General features: G+C 45.9%; 1 protein-coding gene across 1 annotated transcript in view; it reads right to left on the bottom strand.

The window, feature by feature from the left end:
• The window catches only part of LOC311245996 (GA-binding protein subunit beta-1-like), a gene marked incomplete at its 5' end in the record, with an annotated part of 30,173 nt that extends 15,042 nt beyond the window's left edge, over positions 1-15,131 (bottom strand). The window contains 3 exons of the mRNA XM_084336047.1: positions 4,081-4,275; positions 14,169-14,336; positions 15,024-15,131. Of these exons, the coding sequence (XP_084192173.1) occupies positions 4,081-4,275; positions 14,169-14,336; positions 15,024-15,131 (471 nt within the window). The remainder of the gene's footprint in view (positions 1-4,080; positions 4,276-14,168; positions 14,337-15,023) is intronic.
• Between the last annotated feature and the right edge of the window lie 11,781 nt (positions 15,132-26,912).

Below are 26,912 nucleotides of genomic sequence, written 5' to 3' on the forward strand. Positions count from 1 at the left end.
CCGCCTCTCTTCCTCCGTGTTTAAGGAAACATGGAGAATGGCAAAGAAGACATTGCAAGAAGGTCCAGACATTCACTAACAGCTGTGGCAGAGAGGGAGGTCGGCAGACAGTCTGTGCTGGTCAGAAAGGGTTCTCTCAGGCGGCTAGGTGGTGTAGTGGGCAAGGCGCTCGCCACCAACGCTGGAGACGCTGGGTTCGAGCCCAGCTCTCGGCGTTGCTACCAGCTTGGCTGGTCGCTCATACTAACACAATTGGCAGTGTTAGGGGTGGGAAAGCTGGTGGGTGGGTCCTGGGCGTTGTGGACAGCGACTCCTACAGTTCGGTCGGGGCGCCTGCTCAGCGAGGGAAGGATCTGGAGGGAGGTAGTGTGACCTTCCACACGTTACACTCTCCCAGTGAGAGTCCGCGCTGCCAGGCTGGCTGCCGGCTGGCTGCACATGTTGTCGGAGGAAAGCATGTGACAGTCTCCGGCCTCCCGGACCAACAGTAGGGGGGGGGGGGGTGCGCAACAACCAGGAAGGGGGTTGGGAATTGGCATAACGACTAACAGTGTGTTCCTGTCAATAAATACCATCGATTGACTTCACATTTTGTTTCCTGAATATCTGTCCAGCTGGCTCATCATATCAATCCAAAGAACTCAGTTTTATACTATCACATATTAGGACGAGGCCTCTCGCCATTTGGCATCGGGGAATCGAACCCCGACTCTTGTCAGCGAGGCATCAAAGAAGAAACCCCCTGCCCCCTCTATGTAACCCTCTCGGATGTGATGGTAGGAGAGCGCAAGGTCCTCTCTGGCACCAGCTCTTCCGCAGAACCTAAGGGAATCGAACCCTGCGGTCCTGTGTACTCTTCCTCCTTCTCTGACCACCCGCCCTACTCGCTCACCACCGAACGGCGGGAGCAAGCAGAGGTGGAGAGCTTGTGGCGCAATCGTCTGCCACCAGAGAGACCGCGCCCGCGCCCGTGGTCGGGGGGTCTGTTGATGGGGGATGCCGGGGCCGGAGCAATCCTCCTCACGAGTGAGGTGCGCTCAACGGCCTTCGGGCGGCATGCACTCGGCGCTGCCGGGGCGAACGGCAGAGGTTGTTAGGAGGGAGCGCTGGTGGAGCCCCAAGAAAGGCTTCTCGGGTCTCGATGGCGATGCCATCTCGAAGAAACAGCAACAAGAAAAAAACTATAAGAGAAAAAAGCTAATAATTCCACTGTTAAAGTGCACCTGTAACCAAACACTTCCGAATGAATCATGAGGGAAGGGAGAGCACGGTCACACCGCTCGCTTATATTCATAACCGGAAATGGACATGGCCGGGCAAATGAAGGTGCATGTAGCGAAAGCTTTCAGTGTTGCAATAAGTAACAATGAGATTATCCCAGCAGAGCAGAACGTAAGCAAAAACTAAATGTTACTCTGTATTTTATATTTTATTTATCAGTCACATCATTATGATGAGCCCCGGGGCATTGCCCCCCCCCCCCCCCCCCCCCCCCCGGCTATGGCAGAAATGAACCCTTTTCCTCTCACGTTTACCAGTCATGTTGTCCTTGATACTGCATGAGGGGTAAATGGGAAAATTGCGTTCCAACAGAGGATTTAATGTTTTGTTAACGTTCCAATTTCTAAAAGCCAAATTGTTAAAACCAAATGGCTGGATGTTGCAGTTAACGCACTGACACTGGTGATGTCGGGTGACCTGGTCTGCGGTGCTAAGCTAGTTATGGCTAGCAATCTTCTCTTTTTTTTAAACTTCCACTTCAAATTCAAAATCCCCTGCCTTATCAGAGAGACAGAAGGGACCACAACTGCATGAACCACAGACAAAGCTAGGAGCGATCTATTAATAGTCAATTTATTTTCCTAAAGCTGCAGCAAAGTTGAAGACTCTGGAGCAGTCAGAAAACCCAGAACCTGTGAGAGGTCTATACCATGTTTATCACTAGCCAATACCATACTAGCATAAATCTGCATGAGACTGTATCATAAATCTGCATGGGACTAGCATAAATCTGCATGGGACTAGCAGATTGGGACTAGCATAAATCTGAATGGGACTATCAATTGGCCAAGGCTGTAAAGAGGAGACTTGTGTGATTCCAGTGAGCTAATTTCATTCTGAGGCTGTAAAATACAGCTAGGTCAATATCGGTAACATACAAGCAAATATTGTTGATATGCCAATACCAGCAGTTAATGTTGTGCTGGTGCTACTAAACATTTCAGCAGGCAGGCAGCACCAGCGTTCCTACATCTGGAGCTCTGTAATGTTGTAATATGGTATAAGTGTGGTTATCAACACACGTCCTATGGCGGTCAGGTGGTGTAGCGGAGATTGTGCTCGTCACCAATGCAAGAGGCTGCGGTCTCGACTCCCGGAGAGTCAGCATTGCCTTGGCTTGGGCTGATCGCTATACTAACTCGTTTGGCTGAGTTAGGGGGAGGGAAGCCGTGGGTGGGTCCTGGGCGTTGTGGACAGCGACCCCTACAGTTCGGTCGGGGCGCCTGCACAGCGAGGGTAGGATCTGGAGAAAGGTAGGACCTTCCACACGTTACACTCTCCCGGTGAGAATCTGCGCTGCCAGGCTGGCTGCCGGCTGGCTGCACATGTGTCGGAGGAAAACATGTGACAGTCTCCGGCCTCCCGGACCAACAGTAGGGGGGGGTGCGCAACAACCAGGAAGGGGGTTGGGAATTGGCATAACGACTAACAGTGGGATGGGAGAAAAATCGGAAAAAAGGAGGGGGAAAAAGATAATAAAAAAAAACACACACATCCTATACTGTCCATGTCCAGACTTAAAAATGTGATGGGAGCGGTTTCTAATTTGCTTCGCGAAAAGGCATAACATGTTATAAGCCTGTTATAAGACCCTGATAATGTATTATAGATTATAATACCCTGATAATGTCTTATAGTATTATACATTATAATACCCTGATAATGTCTTATAGTATTATACATTATAATACCCCCCAGTGTAACACAAGGCTTAATCCCATTATCTATGAAGAGTCTCTAAATGTGAGTGTAATGTGGCAGAGAATTAGAGGACAATTTGCAAGACGGGTGGCTGTCGAATAAGAGAGTTTCCATCACAGCAGAAACCATAGCAACACTGCTGAGAGAGCCAGAAGCAAACTGAAGCTCTGCTATTTGCGGGCAGCTCACGCTTTGCAGCATCAAACAAATTTTTACAGCCTGTGAGCCCATGCCCACATGAAAGCATGCACTCTGTCTCTCCATCTGTCTCTTGCTCCCTCCTTCCTGTCTAACCTGTAGCAGTATCATGAGCTTGGTGGTCTGTCTGTCTGTCTGTCTGTCTGTGTCTCTCTCTCTCTCTCTCTTAGTCTTCCTGTCTAACCTGTAGCAGTAGCATGAGCTCTGTGTTGCTTCTCTCTCTATCTCCCTCTCTCTCTCTCTTCCTGTCTAACCTGTAGCAGTATCATGAGCTCTGTGTTGCTTCTCTCTCTATCTCCCTCTCTCTCTCTTCCTGTCTAACCTGTAGCAGTATCATGAGCTCTGTGTTGCTGGTCTCTCTATCTCCCTCTCTCTCTCTTCCTGTCTAACCTGTAGCAGTATCATGAGCTCTGTGTTGCTGGTCTCTCTATCTCCCTCTCTCTCTCTTCCTGTCTAACCTGTAGCAGTATCATGAGCTCTGTGTTGCTGGTCTCTCTCTCTCTTCCGGTCTAACCTGTAGCAGTATCATGAGCTCTGTGTTGCTGGTCTCTCTATCTCCCTATCTCTCTCTTCCTGTCTAACCTGTAGCAGTATCATGAGCTCTGTGTTGCTGGTCTCTCTATCTCCCTCTCTCTCTCTTCCTGTCTAACCTGTAGCAGTATCATGAGCTCTGTGTTGCTGGTCTCTCTCTCTCTTCCGGTCTAACCTGTAGCAGTATCATGAGCTCTTTGTTGCTTCTCTCTCTATCTCCCTCTCTCTCTCTTCCTGTCTAACCTGTAGCAGTATCATGAGCTCTTTGTTGCTTCTCTCTCTATCTCCCTCTCTCTCTCTTCCTGTCTAACCTGTAGCAGTATCATGAGCTCTGTGTTGCTGGTCTCTCTCTCTCTCTTCCGGTCTAACCTGTAGCAGTATCATGAGCTCTGTGTTGCTGGTGTCCATGGCAATGTCGAAGGGCGTCTTGTCGAACTTGCTGAGGGAGTGGACATCAGCGCCGTATTTGAGCAGGAGCTCAGCCACCTCTCTGTGCCCGTGCTGTGCTGCCCAGTGGAGGGGTGTCATCTTCAGCATGTCCTTGGCATTGATGTCTGCTCCACTCTGCAACGCCCATGGGACAACGCCCCCCGGTGGTGGGGAAAAAGAGACAAGAGACTGTTATGGTACATAGCAGAGCTGGGCAACATCTGGGGGGCTATTGACATTCATCTAACTCAGCGGTTCTCAAACTACGGGTCGCAACCCAAAGTGGGGTCACGGGTAGGTGACAGTGGGGTCGCGCATTGGCAAAAAATTCAAAACTCTGATCGAGTTTTCCACCCGGCAGCTGTGTGTATTTGCCATGTCTCGCCCCTTCATCAACGGAGGCCGACACACAGTATTCCAATACACATCTCACTACATCCTGCGCATGTATAATCGCGGGAGGGGGCCAGGGGTCTGGTCTTTTGTGTGTAACCTGGACTCACAATGGATAGGTTTGTTGTCAGAAGCGGTGCCGGTTGGTCGCGATGAAATGGGCTCTGCACATAACCAGCTGCTATACCACAATAAAGTGAGGTGGCTATCTCAAGGCACAGTATTAAATCGCCTTTTTTAACTCAGAGAAGAAGCGCAGATTTTCCTTGCAGACAAAAACAACCCATTGGCAGAGAAATGTGCTGATAATGAGCTGGATTACGAAACTCTGTTAGTGACACTCCAGGTTAATCAGTGGAGATTTGGGGGTAATTCGTCTTTCGTGTGACGAGCTACTGAAAGTCAAGTTCAATGGACATGCCCTCGCAAAGTTCTGGATATCAGTCCGGAACGAGTACTAGGGATGCACGATATTGATTTTTTTGACACCGATACCGATAACTTTATGCTCCTCAAGCCGATAACCGATATTTATTGTATTATAATATTTTTTTAACTGTATATATATATATATATATATATATATATATATATATATATATATATATATATATATATATATATATATATATATATATATATTATCAATTTTTTTTTTTTTTTTTAGTATTTATAAGCTCCGACGTCATCGGTACTGCTATCGGTACTCGAGAAATTATGGAGTTTTTTTTTGAGGAATTTAAACGTCGCAAACTAATCTTGTTGGCCGTTGTCTATATCTCTCCTGCCTCTGTGTCTCTGTGCTTGCGCGGGGAGCGGGCTGCCTGCTCTCTCCTCTCTTCCCCTCCCACACACACACACACACACACACACTCACTCACACACACACACACACACACACACCGAGTACAGACAGCTCTGCTCTCATAATGGCGGACAGAACGAAATGTTCAAAAGTCTGGGTCTATTTTACTAAAGTCGATGCTGACAACACTCGTTGCCACAAGTGCAACAAGACATTTGCCAGTAATGTATAAGCGCTGGTACTTGTCAATGTGGCTGGCGGGGAGATAACGTTAGCTCCGAGTAGAGTAATGGCTGACAATCCGGAGGTAAATAAACGAACGAGAGCTTCTGATTGGTGGTAAGAAGAAGAGGTGGGTGCAAGCCGTGGGACGTAATTGGCAGATCGACTGTCTGTCTCCGAATGTAACGTGACTACGTCACAGCCAAGAAAGGGAGCGCTGGATTTGTGAAAAACTCCCTGTTCCTAAACCACACGCTATCAGTTTTACCACAGTACTGGTAAAACGGGAGGAGGCTATAATAAAAACAAGCGCCCTTCATCCAAATCCACCCACACCGGATTTCTTTTAACAAAAAAATGTATTATATGTTATCGGAGCTATCAATAACGTTATCGAGTTTATCGGGATGACGTCATAATTGCTGATATCAGCCCGATAATTATCGGCCCGATAATTATCGTGCATCCCTAACGAGTACCCAGTGTTGTGTAATGCTGCGCTGAGAAAGCTTGTCCCCTTCTCGTCAACATACCTCTGTGAGGCCGGATTTTCAGAGTAGAAGCGGATCTCCGCCAAAGCGCAGATGAATATGCCTCGTTTTATAAATGTGTATACAGAAACAATTCTGTTGCTTTTGTTGATAATATGAATTAATTTCATTGATAACATAGTGCTGTAATTTCATTTTCTAATAAATATCGGCTAAAAGCAATTGGCCAGTTCAGAATGGGCATGTGTTCCGAACGGGCATGTGTTCCGAACAGCCATGCACTCCAAACGGGCACTGCACTAGTCTAACTAAAATGGAACAAATCTCTGTCTGTCTGTCCTATGATTTTCTCGAGAACCGTTCATGTGATCGACTTCACACTTGGCGGATGTATTGGACCCTAGAAAGTATGAAGTTGATTGGATGAGGTTCGAGAGAAAGCTGCAAGCAGCAATACCGGGGACCAACCAATCAGCCCGTTCCTAATGGGCACTGTACTAGTGAGTGAAAAAGACACATTGTTATAGGAACATAATGAACAGTGTCCATTACAATTTGGTTCAATGCTGATTAGTTTACTTACTGACTTAAGTATTGTGATCTGATTCTGCAACATATCAAAATGTATCACAATTCTTCTTTAATTTGATCACAGTAAATAGATGATGTAATATCCCTTAAAGAGATAGTATAGCCTAGTATTTATCAGTGAAATCATAAATCAGTTCAGAATCAGTTTTATTCACATTTTCTATTCCTGTTAGAGCATAGAGTGAAACTCCTCTATGCTGAGCCTCAACATAAGGTAGTACAAAAGAAGCAATGAAAATAGTATAAGAATTAAGGACGATTAAAAGATTTACAATACAACAATCAAAATGATAAAGTGATAAAGTAGCTCTAGGCTTCTACATAACAAACACTGCATGGGTGTAGTGTGTGCAAATCAGTAGTGTGTGCAAATCAGTAGTGTGTGTAAATCAGTAGTGTGTGCAAATCAGTAGTGTGTGCAAATCAGTAGTGTGTGCAAATCAGTAGTGTGTGCAAATCTGTAGCATAAATAGCGATAAAATAGTGATAAAATAGCATTGGATTTTGTCAGTCACAGGCCGTTAGTGTTATTTGTTCATTCATTTCTGCCTGGGGGAGAAACTGGCTGCTGGTCTGGGCCTCGAGGCTGCTGTACTGTTTGCCAGACAGCTGAAACAGTTTGTGGTTGGGGTGGTTCATAATCCTGCAGGCTTTGCAGACACACCATCTGTTATATATATATCCTGGATGGAGGGAAGCTCACAACCACAGATGTTCTGGGCTGTTCACACGACCCTCTGTAGCGTTTTGCGGTTGAGGGCAAAGCAGTTTCCATACCAGGTGGTGATGTATCCAGTCAAGATACTCTCAGTTGTGTCTCTGTAGAAGACCAGTCAAGATACTCTCAGTTGTGCCTCTCTAGAAGACCAGTAAAGATACTCTCAGTTGTGCCCCTGTAGAAGACCAGTCAAGATACTCTCAGTTGTGCCTCTCTAGAAGACCAGTCAAGATACTCTCAGTTGTGCCCCTGTAGAAGACCAGTCAAGATACTCTCAGTTGTGTCTCTCTAGAAGACCAGTCAATATACTCTCAGTTGTGCCCCTGTAGAAGACCAGTCAAGATACTCTCAGTTGTGCCCCTGTAGAAGACCAGTCAAGATACTCTCAGTTGTGCCCCTGTAGAAGACCAGTCAAGATACTCTCAGTTGTGCCCCTGTAGACCAGTCAAGATACTCTCAGTTGTGCCCCTGTAGACCAGTCAAGATACTCTCAGTTGTGCCCCTGTAGAAGACCAGTCAAGATACTCTCAGTTGTGCCCCTGTAGAAGACCAGTCAAGATACTCTCAGTTGTGCCTCTCTAGAAGACCAGTCAAGATACTCTCAGTTGTGCCCCTGTAGAAGACCAGTCAAGATACTCTCAGTTGTGTCTCTCTAGAAGACCAGTCAATATACTCTCAGTTGTGCCCCTGTAGAAGACCAGTCAAGATACTCTCAGTTGTGCCCCTGTAGAAGACCAGTCAAGATACTCTCAGTTGTGCCCCTGTAGAAGACCAGTCAAGATACTCTCAGTTGTGCCCCTGTAGAAGACCAGTCAAGATACTCTCAGTTGTGCCCCTGTAGAAGACCAGTCAAGATACTCTCAGTTGTGCCCCTGTAGACCAGTCAAGATACTCTCAGTTGTGCCCCTGTAGACCAGTCAAGATACTCTCAGTTGTGCCCCTGTAGAAGACCAGTCAAGATACTCTCAGTTGTGCCCCTGTAGAAGACCAGTCAAGATACTCTCAGTTGTGCCCCTGTAGAAGACCAGTCAAGGTACTCTCAGTTGTGCCCCTGTAGAAGACCAGTCAAGATACTCTCAGTTGTGCCCCTGTAGACCAGTCAAGATACTCTCAGTTGTGCCCCTGTAGAAGACCAGTCAAGATACTCTCAGTTGTGCCCCTGTAGAAGACCAGTCAAGATACTCTCAGTTGTGCCCCTGTAGACCAGTCAAGATACTCTCAGTTGTGCCCCTGTAGACCAGTCAAGATACTCTCAGTTGTCTCTGTAGAGACCAGTCAAGATACTCTCAGTTGTGCCCCTGTAGACCAGTCAAGGTACTCTCAGTTGTGCCCCTGTAGAAGACCAGTCAAGATACTCTCAGTTGTGCCCCTGTAGACCAGTCAAGATACTCTCAGTTGTGCCCCTGTAGAAGACCAGTCAAGATACTCTCAGTTGTGCCCCTGTAGACCAGTCAAGATACTCTCAGTTGTCTCTGTAGAGACCAGTCAAGATACTCTCAGTTGTCTCTGTAGAGACCAGAAAAGATACTCTCAGTTGCTTGCTTCACCACCTGGCAGGTGAGCACGTCCCAGGTGAGGTCCTCTTCTTCTTCACCACCTGGCCTCCAGGTGAGGTCCTCTTCTTCACCACCTGGTCTCCAGGTGAGGTCCTCTTCTTCTTCACCACCTGGTCTCCAAGTGAGGTCTTCTTCTTCTTCACCACCTGGTCTCCAAGTGAGGTCCTCTTCTTCACCACCTGGTCTCCAAGTGAGGTCCTCTTCTTCTTCACCACCTGGTCTCCAGGTGAGGTCCTCTTCTTCTTCACCACCTGGCAGGTGAGGTCCTCTTCTTCACCACCTGGTCTCCAAGTGAGGTCCTCCTCTTCTTCACCACCTGGCCTCCAGGTGAGGTCCTCTTCTTCTTCACCACCTGGTCTCCAAGTGAGGTCCTCCTCTTCTTCACCACCTGGTCTCCAGGTGAGGTCCTCTTCTTCACCACCTGGCCTCCAGGTGAGGTCCTCTTCTTCTTCACCACCTGGTCTCCAGGTGAGGTCCTCTTCTTCTTCACCACCTGGTCTCCAGGTGAGGTCCTCTTCTTCTTCACCACCTGGCCTCCAGGTGAGGTCCTCTTCTTCTTCACCACCTGGCCTCCAAGTGAGGTCCTCCTCGTCTTCACCACCTGGTCTCCAGGTGAGGTCCTCTTCTTCTTCACCACCTGGTCTCCAAGTGAGGTCCTCTTCTTCTTCACCACCTGGCTTCCAGGTGAGGTCCTCTTCTTCACCACCTGGCCTCCAGGTGAGGTCCTCTTCTTCACCACCTGGTCTCCAGGTGAGGTCCTCTTCTTCTTCACCACCTGGTCTCCAAGTGAGGTCTTCTTCTTCACCACCTGGTCTCCAAGTGAGGTCCTCTTCTTCACCACCTGGTCTCCAAGTGAGGTCCTCTTCTTCTTCACCACCTGGTCTCCAGGTGAGGTCCTCTTCTTCTTCACCACCTGGCAGGTGAGGTCCTATTCTTCACCACCTGGTCTCCAAGTGAGGTCCTCCTCTTCTTCACCACCTGGCCTCCAGGTGAGGTCCTCTTCTTCTTCACCACCTGGTCTCCAAGTGAGGTCCTCCTCTTCTTCACCACCTGGTCTCCAGGTGAGGTCCTCTTCTTCACCACCTGGCCTCCAGGTGAGGTCCTCTTCTTCTTCACCACCTGGTCTCCAGGTGAGGTCCTCTTCTTCTTCACCACCTGGTCTCCAGGTGAGGTCCTCTTCTTCTTCACCACCTGGCCTCCAGGTGAGGTCCTCTTCTTCTTCACCACCTGGCCTCCAAGTGAGGTCCTCCTCGTCTTCACCACCTGGTCTCCAGGTGAGGTCCTCTTCTTCTTCACCACCTGGTCTCCAAGTGAGGTCCTCTTCTTCTTCACCACCTGGCCTCCAGGTGAGATCCTCTTCTTCTTCACCACCTGGCCTCCAGGTGAGGTCCTCTTCTTCTTCACCACCTGGCAGGTGAGGTCCTCTTCTTCACCACCTGGCCTCCAAGTGAGGTCCTCCTCGTCTTCACCACCTGGTCTCCAGGTGAGGTCCTCTTCTTCTTCACCACCTGGTCTCCAAGTGAGGTCCTCCTCTTCTTCACCACCTGGTCTCCAGGTGAGGTCCTCTTCTTCTTCACCACCTGGTCTCCAGGTGAGGTCCTCTTCTTCTTCACCACCTGGCCTCCAGGTGAGGTCCTCTTCTTCTTCACCACCTGGTCTCCAGGTGAGGTCCTCTTCTTCTTCACCACCTGGCCTCCAGGTGAGGTCCTCTTCTTCACCACCTGGCCTCCAGGTGAGGTCCTCTTCTTCACCACCTGGCAGGTGAGGTCCTCTTCTTCTTCACCACCTGGCCTCCAGGTGAGGTCCTCTTCTTCTTCACCACCTGGTCTCCAGGTGAGGTCCTCTTCTTCACCACCTGGCCTCCAGGTGAGGTCCTCTTCTTCTTCACCACCTGGCCTCCAGGTGAGGACCTCTTCTTCTTCACCACCTGGTCTCCAGGTGAGGTCCTCTTCTTCTTCACCACCTGGCAGGTGAGGTCCTCTTCTTCTTCACCACCTGGTCTCCAGGTGAGGTCCTCTTCTTCTTCACCACCTGGCCTCCAGGTGAGGTCCTCTTCTTCTTCACCACCTGGCCTCCAGGTGAGGTCCTCTTCTTCTTCACCACCTGGCCTCCAGGTGAGGTCCTCTTCTTCTTCACCACCTGGCCTCCAAGTGAGGTCCTCTTCTTCTTCACCACCTGGTCTCCAGGTGAGGTCCTCCTCTTCTTCACCACCTGGTCTCCAGGTGAGGTCCTCTTCTTCTTCACCACCTGGCCTCCAGGTGAGGTCCTCTTCTTCACCACCTGGTCTCCAAGTGAGATCCTCTTCTTCTTCACCACCTGGTCTCCAGGTGAGGTCCTCTTCTTCTTCACCACCTGGCCTCCAGGTGAGGTCCTCTTCTTCTTCACCACCTGGTCTCCAGGTGAGGTCCTCTTCTTCTTCACCACCTGGTCTCCAGGTGAGGTCCTCTTCTTCTTCACCACCTGGTCTCCAGGTGAGGTCCTCTTCTTCTTCACCACCTGGCCTCCAGGTGAGGTCCTCTTCTTCTTCACAACCTGGTCTCCAGGTGAGGTCCTCTTCTTCTTCACCACCTGGTCTCCAGGTGAGGTCCTCCTCTTCTTCACCACCTGGCCTCCAGGTGAGGTCCTCTTCTTCTTCACCACCTGGTCTCCAGGTGAGGTCCTCTTCTTCTTCACCACCTGGTCTCCAGGTGAGGTCCTCCTCTTCTTCACCACCTGGCCTCCAGGTGAGGTCCTCTTCTTCTTCACCACCTGGTCTCCAGGTGAGGTCCTCTTCTTCACCACCTGGCCTCCAGGTGAGGTCCTCTTCTTCACCACCTGGTCTCCAGGTGAAGTCCTCTTCTTCTTCACCAGCTGGCCTCCAGGTGAGATCCTCTTCTTCTTCACCACCTGGCCTCCAGGTGAGGTCCTCTTCTTCTTCTTCACCACCTGGCCTCCAGGTGAGGTCCTCTTCTTCTTCACCATCTGGCAGGTGAGGTCCTCTTCTTCACCACCTGGCCGGTGTGCACGTCCCAGGTGAGGTCCTCTTCTTCACCACCTGGCCGGTGAGCACGTCCCCGGTGATGTGAACGCTGAAGAACTTGAAGCTGATGACTCTCCACAGCAGAGCTGTTGATGTTGATGAGGTCCAGCCTTTCTCCCCCTCTCCTGTAGTCCACAACCAGCTTCTTGGTCTTGTCAACGTTGAGAGAGATGTTATTCACCCGGCACCATTATGCCAGGTTGTGAATCTCTTTCCTGTAGGCTGTTTCATCATTGTTGGTGATTAGGCCTAATCACAGTTGTATCATCAGCAAACTTACAGTAGGTCGCTTTCACACCTCGTTTCCACTGATAGTCCAGTTGGTTTTGTGTGGTGTGAAAACTCATTTGAACTCTAGTGCAGACCAAACAAGCTAACTCTGGTCCTCCTGAAAACGTGGGTCTCGGTTTGCTTGCAAGTGAACCCTGGTGTGGTTCATTTGAGGTGTGAATGGAAATGGGCCAAAGGCAGGAAAAAACCTAAGATTTGCGCATTTCATGAAGCTGATTGGGCAGTTTTTGTTGATCTTTTGCTGTATATTTCCAGGTGTGTGATTTTTCATCATCATAACATTATTATTTTTGCAGCTGGTAAATTAAAAATAGCCAAATAATGTTGTGATACTAAACAAATACCAAACAAACAACAAATGCCTTGCATGCATGATTCAGGTGACAGTAGCCTAGACACTGACGCATAATTAATTACTAACGGTGAATTGGAAAACGTGTAGTATTTCATGACATTTGTACAACAAGCCATAGTGGAAATCACATTCTTTTTTTGTCCACGTATATAACATCGACATCGTATATATCATCTCGTATATCTCAGTATATCATCAACAAAAGGTTTTTGATAAAGTTGTATCGTGACATAAACGATCTGGCATATGTGTTGCCAGATTAAATTGATAAACCGTTGTATCCCCTTCCTAAATTATTCCTACACATCCTGGCAACCCAGATTAAACATACATCTCCTCAGTGCCTGTCAGCCTCCAACAAAAAACTACCAAAATGAAAGAAATATTCCTGCAAATTTTAAGCCCCTTTTTCACAGCATAATATTGGCAGGTATCGGATTATGCCCATTGCTCAATAAAAAGCTGGCCTGCGTGATCACAATCACATGGCTTTGTTTGGTTTGGTGCACTTGACAAAGTGTAGTGTGAAAGCTAACCAAACCAAATGAAAAATGCAACAATGTTGCAACTTTACCCCTGAATCGCACAGAGTCTACCGAGCTATGTACAGGGAGTAGAGGAGGGGGCTGAGGTCCTGTGTTGAGGGTCAGAGGGGCTGAGGTGTTGGGTCCCATCTTTACCACCTAGCGACGGGCCAACAGAAAGTCCAGAATCTAGCTGCACAGAGTCTGGCAGGGATTATGGTGTTGAATGCTGAGTTATAGTCAACAAACAGCATCCTCCTGTTCTTTCCTTCCAGGTGGTTGATGGCACTGTGGTGTGTTGTGGCTATTGCATCATTCTTTAGCACTGGCACAATGGTGGATGACTTGAAGCAGGATGGGACTACGCGCTTGGAGAGGGAGAGGTTGAATTATGTCAGTGAACACACAGCCAGCTGCTCTGCACACGCTCTGATCACTCGGCCTGGGAGGCCGTCTGGTCCGGCTGCTTTGCGTACGTTGAGGCACTCGAATCCCAGCCTTAAATTGATCCCAGTTGATCCCCTAATGTTTTTTTTTTTTACTTTTTGAAATGTTTCTGCATTGGTATGGTCTTTGCCCATCAACAAAGATAGTATCCATTATGGGAAGTAACGTCCAGAAACACCGTAACTAACAAGGTGTTAGTTCCTACATTTCACTGTATGTCTCGTGTATGTATGTGACAAATAAAACTCTTGAATCTTGACATTGTACTCACTACTGTTGTTTCTTTTACTAAAGTTGACGACGTACAAGTATGTACATTTTAATAGCACTTAAAGGTTGAGTTACTACAGTATTGTTATTAGTTACTTTCCACCTATATATTGTTATGATACTTTCCCCCATGATATCTTGTTGATATGCTGACAAGACTATGAAGCTTTCAATCAATGACCACATAAAGATATTCTAAATGATATTATTGAAAATGCACAGATATAGACATTGAACAAAGTCTGAAATAATACTGTATTGGGAGGTCTCTGGTGACTCTAACCTCTAATAAATGCGCGTGCACACACACATACACACACACAAGCACACAGATGTTTCCCCTTACTCTGACCAGCAACTCCACTATACTGGAATGACCCTCTGTGGCAGCCATGTGAAGAGGGGTCCTATCCACCTTGGTACGGGCGTCCCTGCTGACGCCTGCACGGAGCAGCACCTCAGCAGTAGAGTGGTGACCATACTGAGCAGCCAAATGCAGTGGCGATGTACCCAGCTGGAATATATCAGAAAAAAGGGCAAATAGAATGGTGAGACAATGGAGTGTGAAAAAGAGAATGACTGTACAGTCAGATTGCATTGCGGTGATGGACAGACCCCAGAGAGTAGTATGTTATTGATGCTCATTCATTAGGAATATCATAATGATGGATGGAGTCTATTAATAGTCTCCATAGTATATATTCCATCTGCTTGGAGATCATTATAATACAATACAATGCAATGCAATTCAGTTCAATTCAATTATATTATTTACTCCAAAGGGAAAATTGTTTTGTGGACAGGGGTAACACATATTACCATAAAATATAATTAAAATATTCAATGTACCAATACGCTATCTGAATAATCTTATAAACTGGGGTACATTCAAGTTTCACACATGCACATGTGCAAATTTAGCACATTCAGAATAGCCTAAATAATTGTTTAACACCTACTGATCTTGATCCTGTGTGCATAGGACACAGGTTAAAACTCTGCCGGCTGTGAATGATCTGTGCATTTCTGGACTTGTGGCTTGAAAGGTGACTTCAATGCGGCTGTCGCTATCACTGCATTTCAATGAAGTACAATACATATGATGAACAGCATATCTCTGTCTCTGAGCCATAGATGGATGTCCACATGGCTTATGGATGAGATAAGAGACTATGTTATAATTCATTCATAGCAGCCTCACCCAGTCTGTAGTGAAGGGAGCCCCATTGGCCATCAGGTTTCTGACATCATCGTCCTGGCCGGCCCGCGCAGCCTCCAGCAACCTCTTCCCCAGATACACCAGCGACATCTACTGGGAGACAAGAGAGAGGCCTTGACGATGTCACAGAGGGACAAAACTCTCACAACTCAGGTTTTAGACTGGGCCCACTTTACTTTACTCACTGCACTTGTGTCTGTGCTCATTTTCACATCAAAGCATCATATCTATTAGGGATGCACCGATCCGATATTGATATTGGATATCGGCCCCGATATCACTCAAATAGCTGGATCGGGTATCGGTAAAAAAAGAAGAAATCTGTTTTTTTTTTATATATAATAAGAAGAAATAAAATAAGAAATAACAATTCAGTACATTTATATCTATGTGTTAATTTGTTACATTTAGTTTCACTAAGTTAGGAAAGTAATGTTTTAAGTCAAGCCTGATGTTGCCTTGCACAAAATAATGATCCCAGTCTCTTCCACACAGTGAGGCATACAGTTTAATAATTGAAGACATTTAGTCATTTAGCTGACGCTTTTATCCAAAGCGACCTACTAGTTTTCTACGACAAGACATCAGGAAGGGCACAACTCTATCAGCTGAGTAACAATGTTCATCAAAGTGTTGAGTGCTACAGTGTAGGTAGTATATTAGGACAAGTGCATGACAGTAAGGTTAGATAGGCAGGGTTCGATTTTTTTTAATTTCAGATAATGGTATGGGTATTGGATCGGTACTCTGTATCGGCCGATACCTAAATCCAGGTATCGGTATCGGGACTGAAAAAGTCGGATCGGTGCATCCCTAATTTCTATGACTTTAAGACCCAGTCAAAAACCAATGTGTAGCTCCACCACCAAGAACAAGAAATATACTTTAGAAATAGAAATGAATTAATTCTCTATTTGATTTGACTGAGCTTTTGATACAAGGACTAACACTTGACAACACCTAACACCTAATTTATGCAAATTACATGTCGTCAGCTTGTGACTGCAACTTGTTCTTGTTCGCGGACGACTCAGCCCTGCTGGTCTCTGACAAGAACAAGTTACAGGTTGAAAAAACCCTCAGCTCAGAATCTGCACCTGGCTCGCTGATAACAAACTATCATTACACCTGGGTAAAACAGAGTCCATTCTCTTCGAATCAAATAACAAACTCAGCAAGACCGACGGCTTCTCAGTTACAGTGGGTGACAATATTGTCACAAGGAAAGACGAAATTACATACCTAGGTTCCATCCTAGAGGCAAATCTTTCCTGTGACAAAATGGCATCCAATGTAATCAAAAAAGTCAACCAACGAACTAGATTCTTGTACCGGAACTCCTGTCTGGTAAACAAGAATACCCTGAAGACTCTGGCAGGAGCACTCATTCAAGGGTACTACGACTATGTTTGCACCTCATGGTACCAAAGTACCCTCAAAGGCGCTAAAAACAAGATTACAAACATCACAAAACAAACTGTTCAGACTACTACTTGACCTTACTCCTAGAACCCACCTCACCCCTGCCCACTTTGACTACCTAGGATGGCTTAGAGTAGAAGACAGAGTACAGCAACTTACAATGGGCCTGGTCGACTACAAGATACACTACATGACTAAGATACCCATGTACATGTCAAAATACTTCCCAAAGGTCAGTGAATACCACGATCACAACACCAGAGGGAGCTCCACAAATCATGTTAAACCCAGATTCGGCTCAAACAAGGGACTAAACACGTTTCGCAATTATGCCACATCAATGTGGAACGCCCTACCCAAAGCTGTAAAGGAATGTGAATCACTACCCACTTTCAAAAACACTCTCAAAAAACACCTAAGGGAGACTGCAACTCGAAACTGGCCCCTGTAAATGTCCGAACACAACCCCCTCCAATGTACAGTAAATTACCAAGTATGGTCTTGTCAATAATCCAATGTAGTGTTGTTTGTACAGTTGTACAGTGTCCCCCACCCACCCCTCCTACCCAACCCCCCCCCCCCCCCCCCCACTCCTACCCAACTCCCCCCCCCCCCCACTCCTACCGAACCCGAAGCCCCCCCCCACCCACCCAACCACCTCCAATGTACAGTCCCCCCCCACCCCCACCTACCCAATCCAATGTACAGTTTCTACGCCTAATGTATATACTCTTTTCTTTCTGGACTCTTTTTGTATCACAAACAGTACTGTAATTGCAAATCTGGTATGTCATAAATGTATAGATGTAGCAGTACTGTCTATCTGTATGTCATGTATGTCATATATGTTACGATGAATTGAAAATGGGGGACCCTGATGTAAACAAGACGAAAGTCTTTCTCTGGTCTGCATCCCCTTAACAATTGTATGTATTGAGCTGTACTGTACTGTACCCATTCTGCAATCTGTTAATAAAGTTTTCATTCATTCATTCATTCACATCAATACATGTAAGACCGTTTTGCTGCTGCCATTGCACATTTGTTACAGGGCTAGTGCATCATTGGTAATGACAGGGTAATAAATACAGTATAAAAACTATTTAAAAGGGACAAAAACGAGTAGGACTGGTAAAGATCGAGTCGTGTATTTAAGTAGTTACATTTGCAACTACAGTAGTAGTTGTGCAACTACGGTAATAATAACTTTAAGAAATGACAAGCTGTCCCGTCAGATTCCGTGGGGTAACCTACCATATGTATAATTATACAGTACTATATCAAAAGGTGTGCTTGCTTAGGCCTACTGTGCGGCTACATTGGGAAGTCGGCTATACCATAGTAAGTCCATACAACTATATAAAACCAGTCAACCAGACAACAACTTAAAGCTTCCTGGAGAACTATCAAAGCATTTTTGATCGATTCCGTCCACAAGGCCTAGCGTAACGCTGACTAGCAGTCTAGCCTCACTGGATATATTTTCTTAGTCGATAAAAGACTGTGATAAGCAACATATTCATGAGCAACATGAAATTAGATTTGAGTTTGACGTCTTATTTCGCTTTGTTCCGGTGGAAGTCGCGGATACCAGAGAGCTGCACACAGCGTCTAAAGCTATTTCCACATCCGCTAGTGAACTGTCTCGACTGCACTGCAGCTCACAACAGGACTCGGCTAACGTTAGTTATTATCGCTATTGTTGTTATTTCCTAATTAACTATAGCATATGTTGGAATTGAAACTAGATGATATACTAGATATGCTGAATGCTGCGTAACAAGCTGTCTGAATAAATTGGAAACACGGCTAATGTCAACTAGCTTTCTAGCTGAGTTAGCAAATACGAGCAGTTAGCTAACTAGCACCCGTTCCAATTTCGTTTAAAGCTTTCGAACACTATTTTGTGGGATTACTGAACTCATTGTTTACTTGCCCCAAAAAGACGACACCGAAAGAGCTTTTCTCCAATAGAGTTGAAAGAAATGCGTGTTAGGAAGGTACACTTTCTGAAACTTCCCAGCTATGCAAAGATATCATTTGTTTTTATTATTTGTGGGTCAAATATGGCGGCGATACATGAACAAAGATAGTATATAAGAAACGATAACGCATTCAAGCGCCAACAGGGTGAAACTGGAACAGTTCCGGTCACCTAAGTGGGCGGGACCTTTACGCTGGCGTTATGAAGCTTGTTTTTCGTTGGAGTCAGAAAACACCTTCAAATTGTAAAGGAATGTCCGATATTTACCTTGATTTCAATGGTAAAGAAAACAATAGCCACATACGACCAAAACCTACATCTCATTGGAGCGAATAGACTGCCCGCTCTATTCTCGTAAACCCGCCAATGCCGCGCCTTGTTTAGCTCACGTGACAAATTACAGGAAGTGAGAAGGATCCGATAGTCTCCTTTTTAATATCTCTGACATAAAGCTGAAAGAGAAGTGCTTGTGCTCAGTCTCTGTTGGCGCGTTTATTCAAATCTTGGAAATAAGATTTTTTTCTTTTTTTGTATGCATTGTGCATGAAAAACAATAATGAATCACTATATTTAGCCAATGTATCCATGAACTGGCTAAATATAGTACAACTTCTAGAATATACAGTGATTGGTGTCAAAGTATGTCTGCTAGAAACACAATGTCCATTTACTTGTACACACACCTTACCACTAGAGACTACTACTCAGGTCTGGACAGCTCCCTAAATACAATGAAAACAACACAAATTTGGATGCTAAATTGTATTTTTATTGTCTTCTAGAATTATAGTCCAATGATTATAGTGTTACTTGGGGCTATAAGTTGACTGATACTGATACCACATATTTAACGTGAAAAAAAAAAGATTGATTTGGGGACCATGATATGTTTGTCTAGCAAGCCTGCTATAACAGGTTGGGTAGCAGATTAATTTAGAATGGTGATTATTGATTAATGAACTCAACTACATGTGCATTCAACTGTTTTAATGCCTACCAGACAATCAGAACATTTTATTCACCCAGGCCATGGTATAAACTGTAATACACATTGCATATGCTCACAAAAATTGGATTCCCTTCCCACCTCAGCTACAAAGTAAGCAAAACATGGATGCTCCTGCTAAACCTTTTTGGCAATTCTTTCTTACAATTTGTCTTGCATGAACTACAACTCACAACTACAGTATACAATGACATCATAGCTAATACAAATGTACTTTTAAAACTGGTGGAAAATATTATCATGTTCCTAGCTCTGTTTTAAATACATATTCTCTGTACAGCCTTGACTAGTTAATATAGTTAACTAGTATACAGTCAGCTCAGACACTAGGGCGACAGTCTTAACAGTGTTCAACAACGGCCCAGGACAGCTTGACTTAGATATGACACGTCGAAGAAGAATCACATCTTGTTATTTTCTTGTTAGTCTTCATATCAGTCTTGTGTGAGACACGACAAAACCCCTAAACCCATCTTTTGTTTTAATTTGTCATTCCCAGCTGGTATTTATTGTAAGTCTGACCAGAGCTCTTTCTCACTTTCTGGTCAGACGCTCGTGTTAGACTTGTCTCTGATTGTAAACTGAGGATACATTTTCTGTGGCCACAGAAATAAACTATGTTCTTTTTTATACAATTTGACTAATCTGAATTTCTACAGTTCACTGTCTTGGCTCATTTAAAATATTCCACAACAACAGCTTATAACAACATTGATTGATTGATTGAAAATTTTATGAACAGATTGCAGAATGGGTACAATACAGTACAGCTCAATACACACAATTCGGATGCAGACCAGAGAAAGACTTTCGTCTTGTTTACATCAGGGTCCCCCATTTTCAATTCATCATAACATATATGACATGCATTACATACAGGTAGACAGTACTGTTACATTTAGACATTTATGACATACCAGAGTACAAAAAGAGTCTAAAAAGAGAGTATATACATTTTGAGGGGGAATAAACTGTACATTGGAGGGGGGGGGGGGGGGGGGGGGCTGTACATTGGAGGTGGGGGTGGGGGTGGACTGTACATTGGAGGGGGTTGGGTTTGGACATTTACAGGGGCCAGTTTCGAATTGCAGTCTCCCGTAGGTGCTCTTTGATAGTTTATACGATGTGGGTGGCCATTTATAAATGACGTTGAATGACGCTGAGGCTTGAAATGGGGGTTGAGAAATCATACCAGAGTTTGCAACTAGGAACTCTGAGTTGAAATCGAATGCAGCAGAACTGCATTGAACTCTCTCAGTTGGAATTCCAGTGATGTCTCTGGGACACTGAATCTTTGTGTTGTGTTAATTACAGCTCAATAAGGTAAGATAAGATAGCAGTTCCTATAAGATGAGGTATTGCTATTTTTTCATCTACATCATTTCATGGAGCAGTAAGTAACACAACACTCAATGTCCCGATGACGTCACTGGTGGCCATCACATTTACTCTCAATCTATCAAACTAAATCAATGTGTGCAAAACTGTTTAGAGTTTTTGGATGTGTGAGATTATGTGCAAAATAAATCAGCATTGTTTTTAGGTGAAGTGCCTCTTTAATTTATTAAATATTTGGTCATTTAAAAAAAGATTGCAGCATAATATAAGGTCATAGCTCTGAAATTATTATAAATATGTTATTGCAAAGGTCTTAGCCATTTGGGGCTGTGGAGGATAAAGACTCAGCAGAATCTGCACCTGGCTCGCTGATAACAAACTATCATTACACCTGGGTAAAACAGTCCATTCTCTTTGGATCAAATAACAAACTCAGCAAGGCCAATGGCTTCTCTGTTACAGTGGGTGACAAGGAAAGACACATTAGCTGGTTGAACAACATGTGGTAATAATGCAGATATTGAGTATTTCTGTGAAAATGCGCATGGCGCACACCTCAAATTCCAACTGAAGCGGAAACATTTGCTTCCCGCCCGCATGGCGAAAGTGACGCGCTGAACGCTCATCCCATAATGTGGACCGCCCTACCCACAGCCGTAAAATAATGTGAATCCCTACCCTCCTTCAAAAGAGCACCTTCGGGTGGCTGCAATTAGAAACTGGCCCCGGTAAATGTCCAAATCCCCCCCCACCCAACCTCCTCTAATGTACAGTTTCTTCCCCTTCGGATGTATATTTTTTTTATGATCTCTTTTTCTTACACAGTACTGTATATTTGTATGTCTTGTCATAAATGTCTTGATGAATTGAAAATGGAGGACCCTGATGTAAACAAGACGAAAGTTTTTTTCTGGTCTGCATCCTCTTAGCAGTTGTTTGTATTGAGCCGTACTGTATTGTACCCATTCTGCAATCTGTTAATAAAGTTTTCAATCAATCAATCATTCAGTATCTCCCAAATGGCCGACTTCCGGTTTGATGACGCGCCGTGCAAACACTCTGAGGAACGCCCTACCCACAGCCGTAAAATAATGTGAATCCCTACCCACCTTCAAAACCGCTCTAAAAGAGCACCTACGGGAGGCCGCAATTCGAAACTGGCCCCGCTAAGTCCAAGCATGACCCACGGTAGCCTGTCTACCCATTTGCCGTCCGACAAGCTAGCACGCAGCGCCGCTTTCATGGACCGATGGAAGCGCTCGCACAGCCTGTTAGCCTGGGGGTGATAGGCAGTAGTGCGATGTAGCTTAAACCCCAGAACTCTGGCGACCGTGTTCCAGAGCTCCGAGGTAAATTGCGAGCCCCGGTCGGAGGAGAGGTCGGATGGGGTCCAGAAACGTGTGCCGATAAAAGCACAGGCCACGTCGGAGGACACTGTCGAGGAGAGGGGAACGGCTTCAGGCCAACGGGTGGTCCTGTCCACCATGGTAAGCAGGAAGGTGAAGCCATGAGAGGAGGGAAGTGGGCCCACGAGGTCGACGTTGATGTGGTCAAATCTCCTCTCGGGGTCCGTGAAGGTTTCTAGCGGGGCCTTAGTATGGCGCTGTACTTTGGCCCGTTGACAGGCTACACATGCGTCGACCCAGGCTCTCACGTCCTTCTTGAGCCCCTGCCATACAAACTGGGAAACCAACCTGCTCGAAGGTTTCCTGCCGGGGTGGGACAGGCCGTGCACCGCCTCAAAGGCATGCCTTCGCCAGCCTTCGGGGACCAGCGGGCGAGGCTGTCCGGTGGAGAGGTTGCACAGCAGCGTCGCACCTGAGCCACCAATCGCGACGTCTTCCAGGCGTAGACTGGAATCCACAGTCCTGAGGGCCTGGATCTCGTGGTCGGAGGCCTGTTCCGAGCTCATGCTGACATAGTCGAGGCCCAGCTGTACGGCCCGATATCCCTGCAAGCGGCTGCCAGGCGCCGGTAACACACTGTTCGTGCACCGCACCAACGGCGTAGTCTGACGCGTCATGGTAATAGTGACCGGGGCCCCAGGTGACGGGTCAGCCAACATGGCGGCTTCTCCCAGGGCGGTCTTGGTGGCCGTGAAAGCGGTGGTCCTCTCGGCCGTCCAGTCAATGGCCTGGTCGGGGGACTTGTCTTTCAAGGCCTCGTAGAGCGGACGCATGGTGTGGGCTGCCCGGGGGATGAACCGGTGATAAAATGTCACCATCCTGAGGAATTCTCGGAGGGCTCGAGCCGTCGGTGGCCGGGGAAAAGCAGAAACGGCCTCCACCTTTGACGGTAGGGGGGCGTTCCCCCTCTTGTCGATGAGGTGCCCGAGGAAATGTATGGAGGTCAACCCGAACTGACACTTAGCCAGGTTGATGTTCAGGCCGCGTCGGCCAAGCCTCGTAAAAAGGCACGGGAGGTGAGCCAGGTGTTCCTCGGGCGAGGAGCTGGCGACGAGGATATCGTCTAGGACTAGGTAGACAAAAATAAACGGCATGTCACTGAGCCCACCTTGCTTGCCGGCCGTTGAGGCGCTTGGATGCGCGGATGTACGTCAAGTTCTTATGGTCAGTCCAAATGGTGAACGGTTCCTCGGCCCCCTCCAGCCAATGACGCCATTCCTCCAAGGCAGCTACCACTGCCAACAGCTCCCGATTCCCTATGTCGTAGTTCCTCTCAGCAGGAAGGAAATGACGAGAGTAGAAGGCGTATGGATGGACATTCTGGTCCGTCGCCGACCGCTGAGACAGGATAGCCCCTAGTCCAGTATCCGAGGCACGCAGAATTCAGCGCAAAAGAACGCAGCGCAGGCCGCTGGAGACCAGTCAAGCGGCAGGGAGGGAGAGGTTAGCTTGGTAAGTGGCTCCGCCACTTGGCTGTAGTTCCGGATGAACCTCCGGTAAAAGTTTGCAAAACTGAGGAAGCTTTGTAGCTCCTTCCGAGAAGAGGGCTCCGGCCACTCTACCACGGCCTGGATCTTGCGGGGGTCGGCTCGGGTCTGGCCACTCTCCACGATGAAGCCAAGGTAATCGACTGAATCGGAGTGGAAACGGCACTTCTCTGCCTTAACGAAGAGCCGGTTGCGGAGAAGGCGCTCAAGTACTCTGCGGACATGATGGACATGTTCCTCGAGAGTCTTGGAGAAGATGAGGATGTCGTCATGGTAGACCACCACAAATTCATCGAGCATGTCTCGAAGGACGTCGTTCATGAGCGCCTGGAATACCGCCGGAGCGTTGGTGAGGCCGAACGGCATTACCAGATACTCGTAATGACCCCTGGGAGTCTTGAAGGCGGTCTTCCACTCGTCGCCCTCTCGGATAGTCCTCCAAATGAACTCACCAAAAGCAAAGTCGAAGTAGGTAACGAGGCACGGGTCCACGCTCCACGGGTCCACGAAGGCAGAGAGAGAAACACAGCAGCAACTTCCAAGGGGCGCACTGGAGAAACAACGAGAGGGAACAGCAGTAGAGCTGGTGGTGACAAAACAACCCGACACAGAATGATCAGCAAACCGAGTATAAGAGTGCTCCCGCCGAGCTGATTGGAAACACCTCTTAGGTGCATGATGGTAATTGGCACTGAGAAGCGTGCAGTACTGGGCCAGCCCTCACACTTTGGACTGAAGGAGCTCAAGTAAGATTATTTTTCTCATCAATGTGATCGTTTTGGTAACTTTTGGTTACAGAAGAATATCCTTGCTGATACTTACCGTAATTCCTCTAATAGTAACCGGTATTCAATTAAAAACCGGGTCTCTATTAATGACCGGGTGCGCTGTTGAGCTAAGTAATTATAAGCCGGCCTCCTAATACAAGCCGGGTATATTTTGTTATTGTTGTTATATGCTGGCCTGGCTGTGCAGTAAATACCATATAATGGTATGGTGTTAATGTTTACCAAGAGAGTAAGCCTACCTCAGAATTGTATAAAACAAAGTTATTATTATTATTATTATTATACCAGTATTGTGATTGCACTATTTTACTTTATTTAACTTTTTTTGACCACCTGTAATTGCACTGTTTACTACCGTATTTCATACAGTACTTTGTTTCAATAAATGAACCCAGTACATTTTACTGGGTTCAAACTGACACAAAATGTTGATTTATTCATTATGATCCGTTTGAAAATTAGAAATATAGGCCTCTCTCTTATACATGCTTCCTCCTAATACAAGCCTGGTATCCGCTACAGTTGAAACAAATACAAGCCGGGGTTACTATTAGAGGAATTACGGTATGTTTGGTCATTCCAGTTTCAACCATAGTGGGGAGCAGGGGATCACAGCAGACCAGTAGTAATGTAAGTAATAAACAATTATCAACTCAACTTTTTGGAAATAATGAACTTTCTTTCTTTTCTTATTATACATGTTTTACTTTAGAATATTGGGTTGGGGTGCAACATAAAATATTGTTCAACCAAGAGAGTATTGTGGCAATTCAGAAAAAAAGGGTTGACCTACAACATTTTAATTTATGATGTATAATACAGGTGTCTCTGCAGTCCTTCCACCCAAGCTTCTCCCCTGACCTCAAGACACAGATCAGTCCTTCCACACCCAAGCTTCTCCCCTGACCTCAAGTCACAGATCAGTCCTTCCACACCCAAGCTTCTCCCCTGACCTCAAGACACAGATCAGTCCTTCCACACCCAAGCTTCTCCCCTGACCTCAACACACAGATCAGTCCTTCCACACCCAAGCTTCTCCCCTGACCTCAAGACACAGATCAGTCCTTCCACACCCAAGCTTCTCCCCTGACCTCAACACACAGATCAGTCCTTCCACACCCAAGCGTCTCCCCTGACCTCAAGACACAGATCAGCCCAATTCAAGCAGAAGATACTGTTGAGCTATGCTATGTTTTCTAATTATGCTATCCTGCTATGCTGTCTATCCCAGGAAGTGCCTGGCCCTATTAATCACAAATATTGAGAGACAAAATATAGATGAAAGGGAGGGAGCTAAGGAGGACGAGGAGAATATGGAAAAGCTGCTTAAAGGCCTAGGGTACAAGGTAGCAAAATCTCTGGACAGGAGATCAACCAGCGTGTTAAAGAGTTGTCTAAAAACAAGGACCTCTCAATGACAGACAGTGTCTTTGTGATCATCATGTACCATGGAGAGAAAAAAGAAGATGTTGGGAGTCAAACACAGCCGAAAAGCGCCCAATCTTTTCTGTGGAAAATATCTTTACATATACCTGAACTCAAAGAACTGTCAACCCCTAATTGACAAACCCAGATCCAGGCCTGCAGGGGAGATGAACAAGGCAGGGTTTTAGTGGCTGAAGAAGGCAGGGTTTGGATGCCAGGGGAAAACAGTCATATGTCAGAGGAAGACAAAGACGATGACATGGAGTATTCAGTGAAAATATGTTTTGTAAATTGTACATTTTGTATAGCCTAATGTGTACCAGCTTTTGGATTGTTTTATTTTGTTTTCTACATCATGAGTATTATTCTAAATATCATACTGAACACGTTATGTAAATTGTACACATTTTATATAGCCTACTGTGTAGCAGCTTTTGGATTATTTTTATTTAGTTTTCTACATCATGAGTAGTATATTGAATAATACTGTGTTTTGTAAATTCTACACATTTTGTAGTTTTCTACATTATGAATATAATATACAGTAATACTGGACACCTTATGTAAATTGTACATATTTTATATAGCCTAATGTGTACCAGCTTTTGGATTGTTTTTATTTCGTTTTCTACATTACGAGTATTATAAAGAATATAACACTGAACATGTTATGTACATTTTACAAATTGTATATAACCTACACTGTAAAATAAATGAATGTTTTTTCACAGGAAATTCACTGTATTATTTTACAGATTACCTTTGTTTTTCTACTTTAAGTGTTAATGCCATAAAAATACATTAAATTACCTTTTATCAAAATATTAACCATTAAATAAAGGTTGTAATCTGTAAATGTATTTGATTTTACTGTAATTTGACAGTAAGTATTTGGTAACCATTGATGCCAGACATTTACCGTTTTCTTGCAACTTTTTTTCTTACAGTGTACTGTGTAGCAGCTTTTGGATTATTTAGATATTAGCCTACTGTGAACCATGCAGCTTGTGGATTG

The sequence above is a fragment of the Notolepis coatsorum genome (assembly GCF_963971535.1).
Source record: "Notolepis coatsorum genome assembly, chromosome: 19".
Classification (NCBI taxonomy): Eukaryota; Metazoa; Chordata; class Actinopteri; order Aulopiformes; family Paralepididae; genus Notolepis; species Notolepis coatsorum.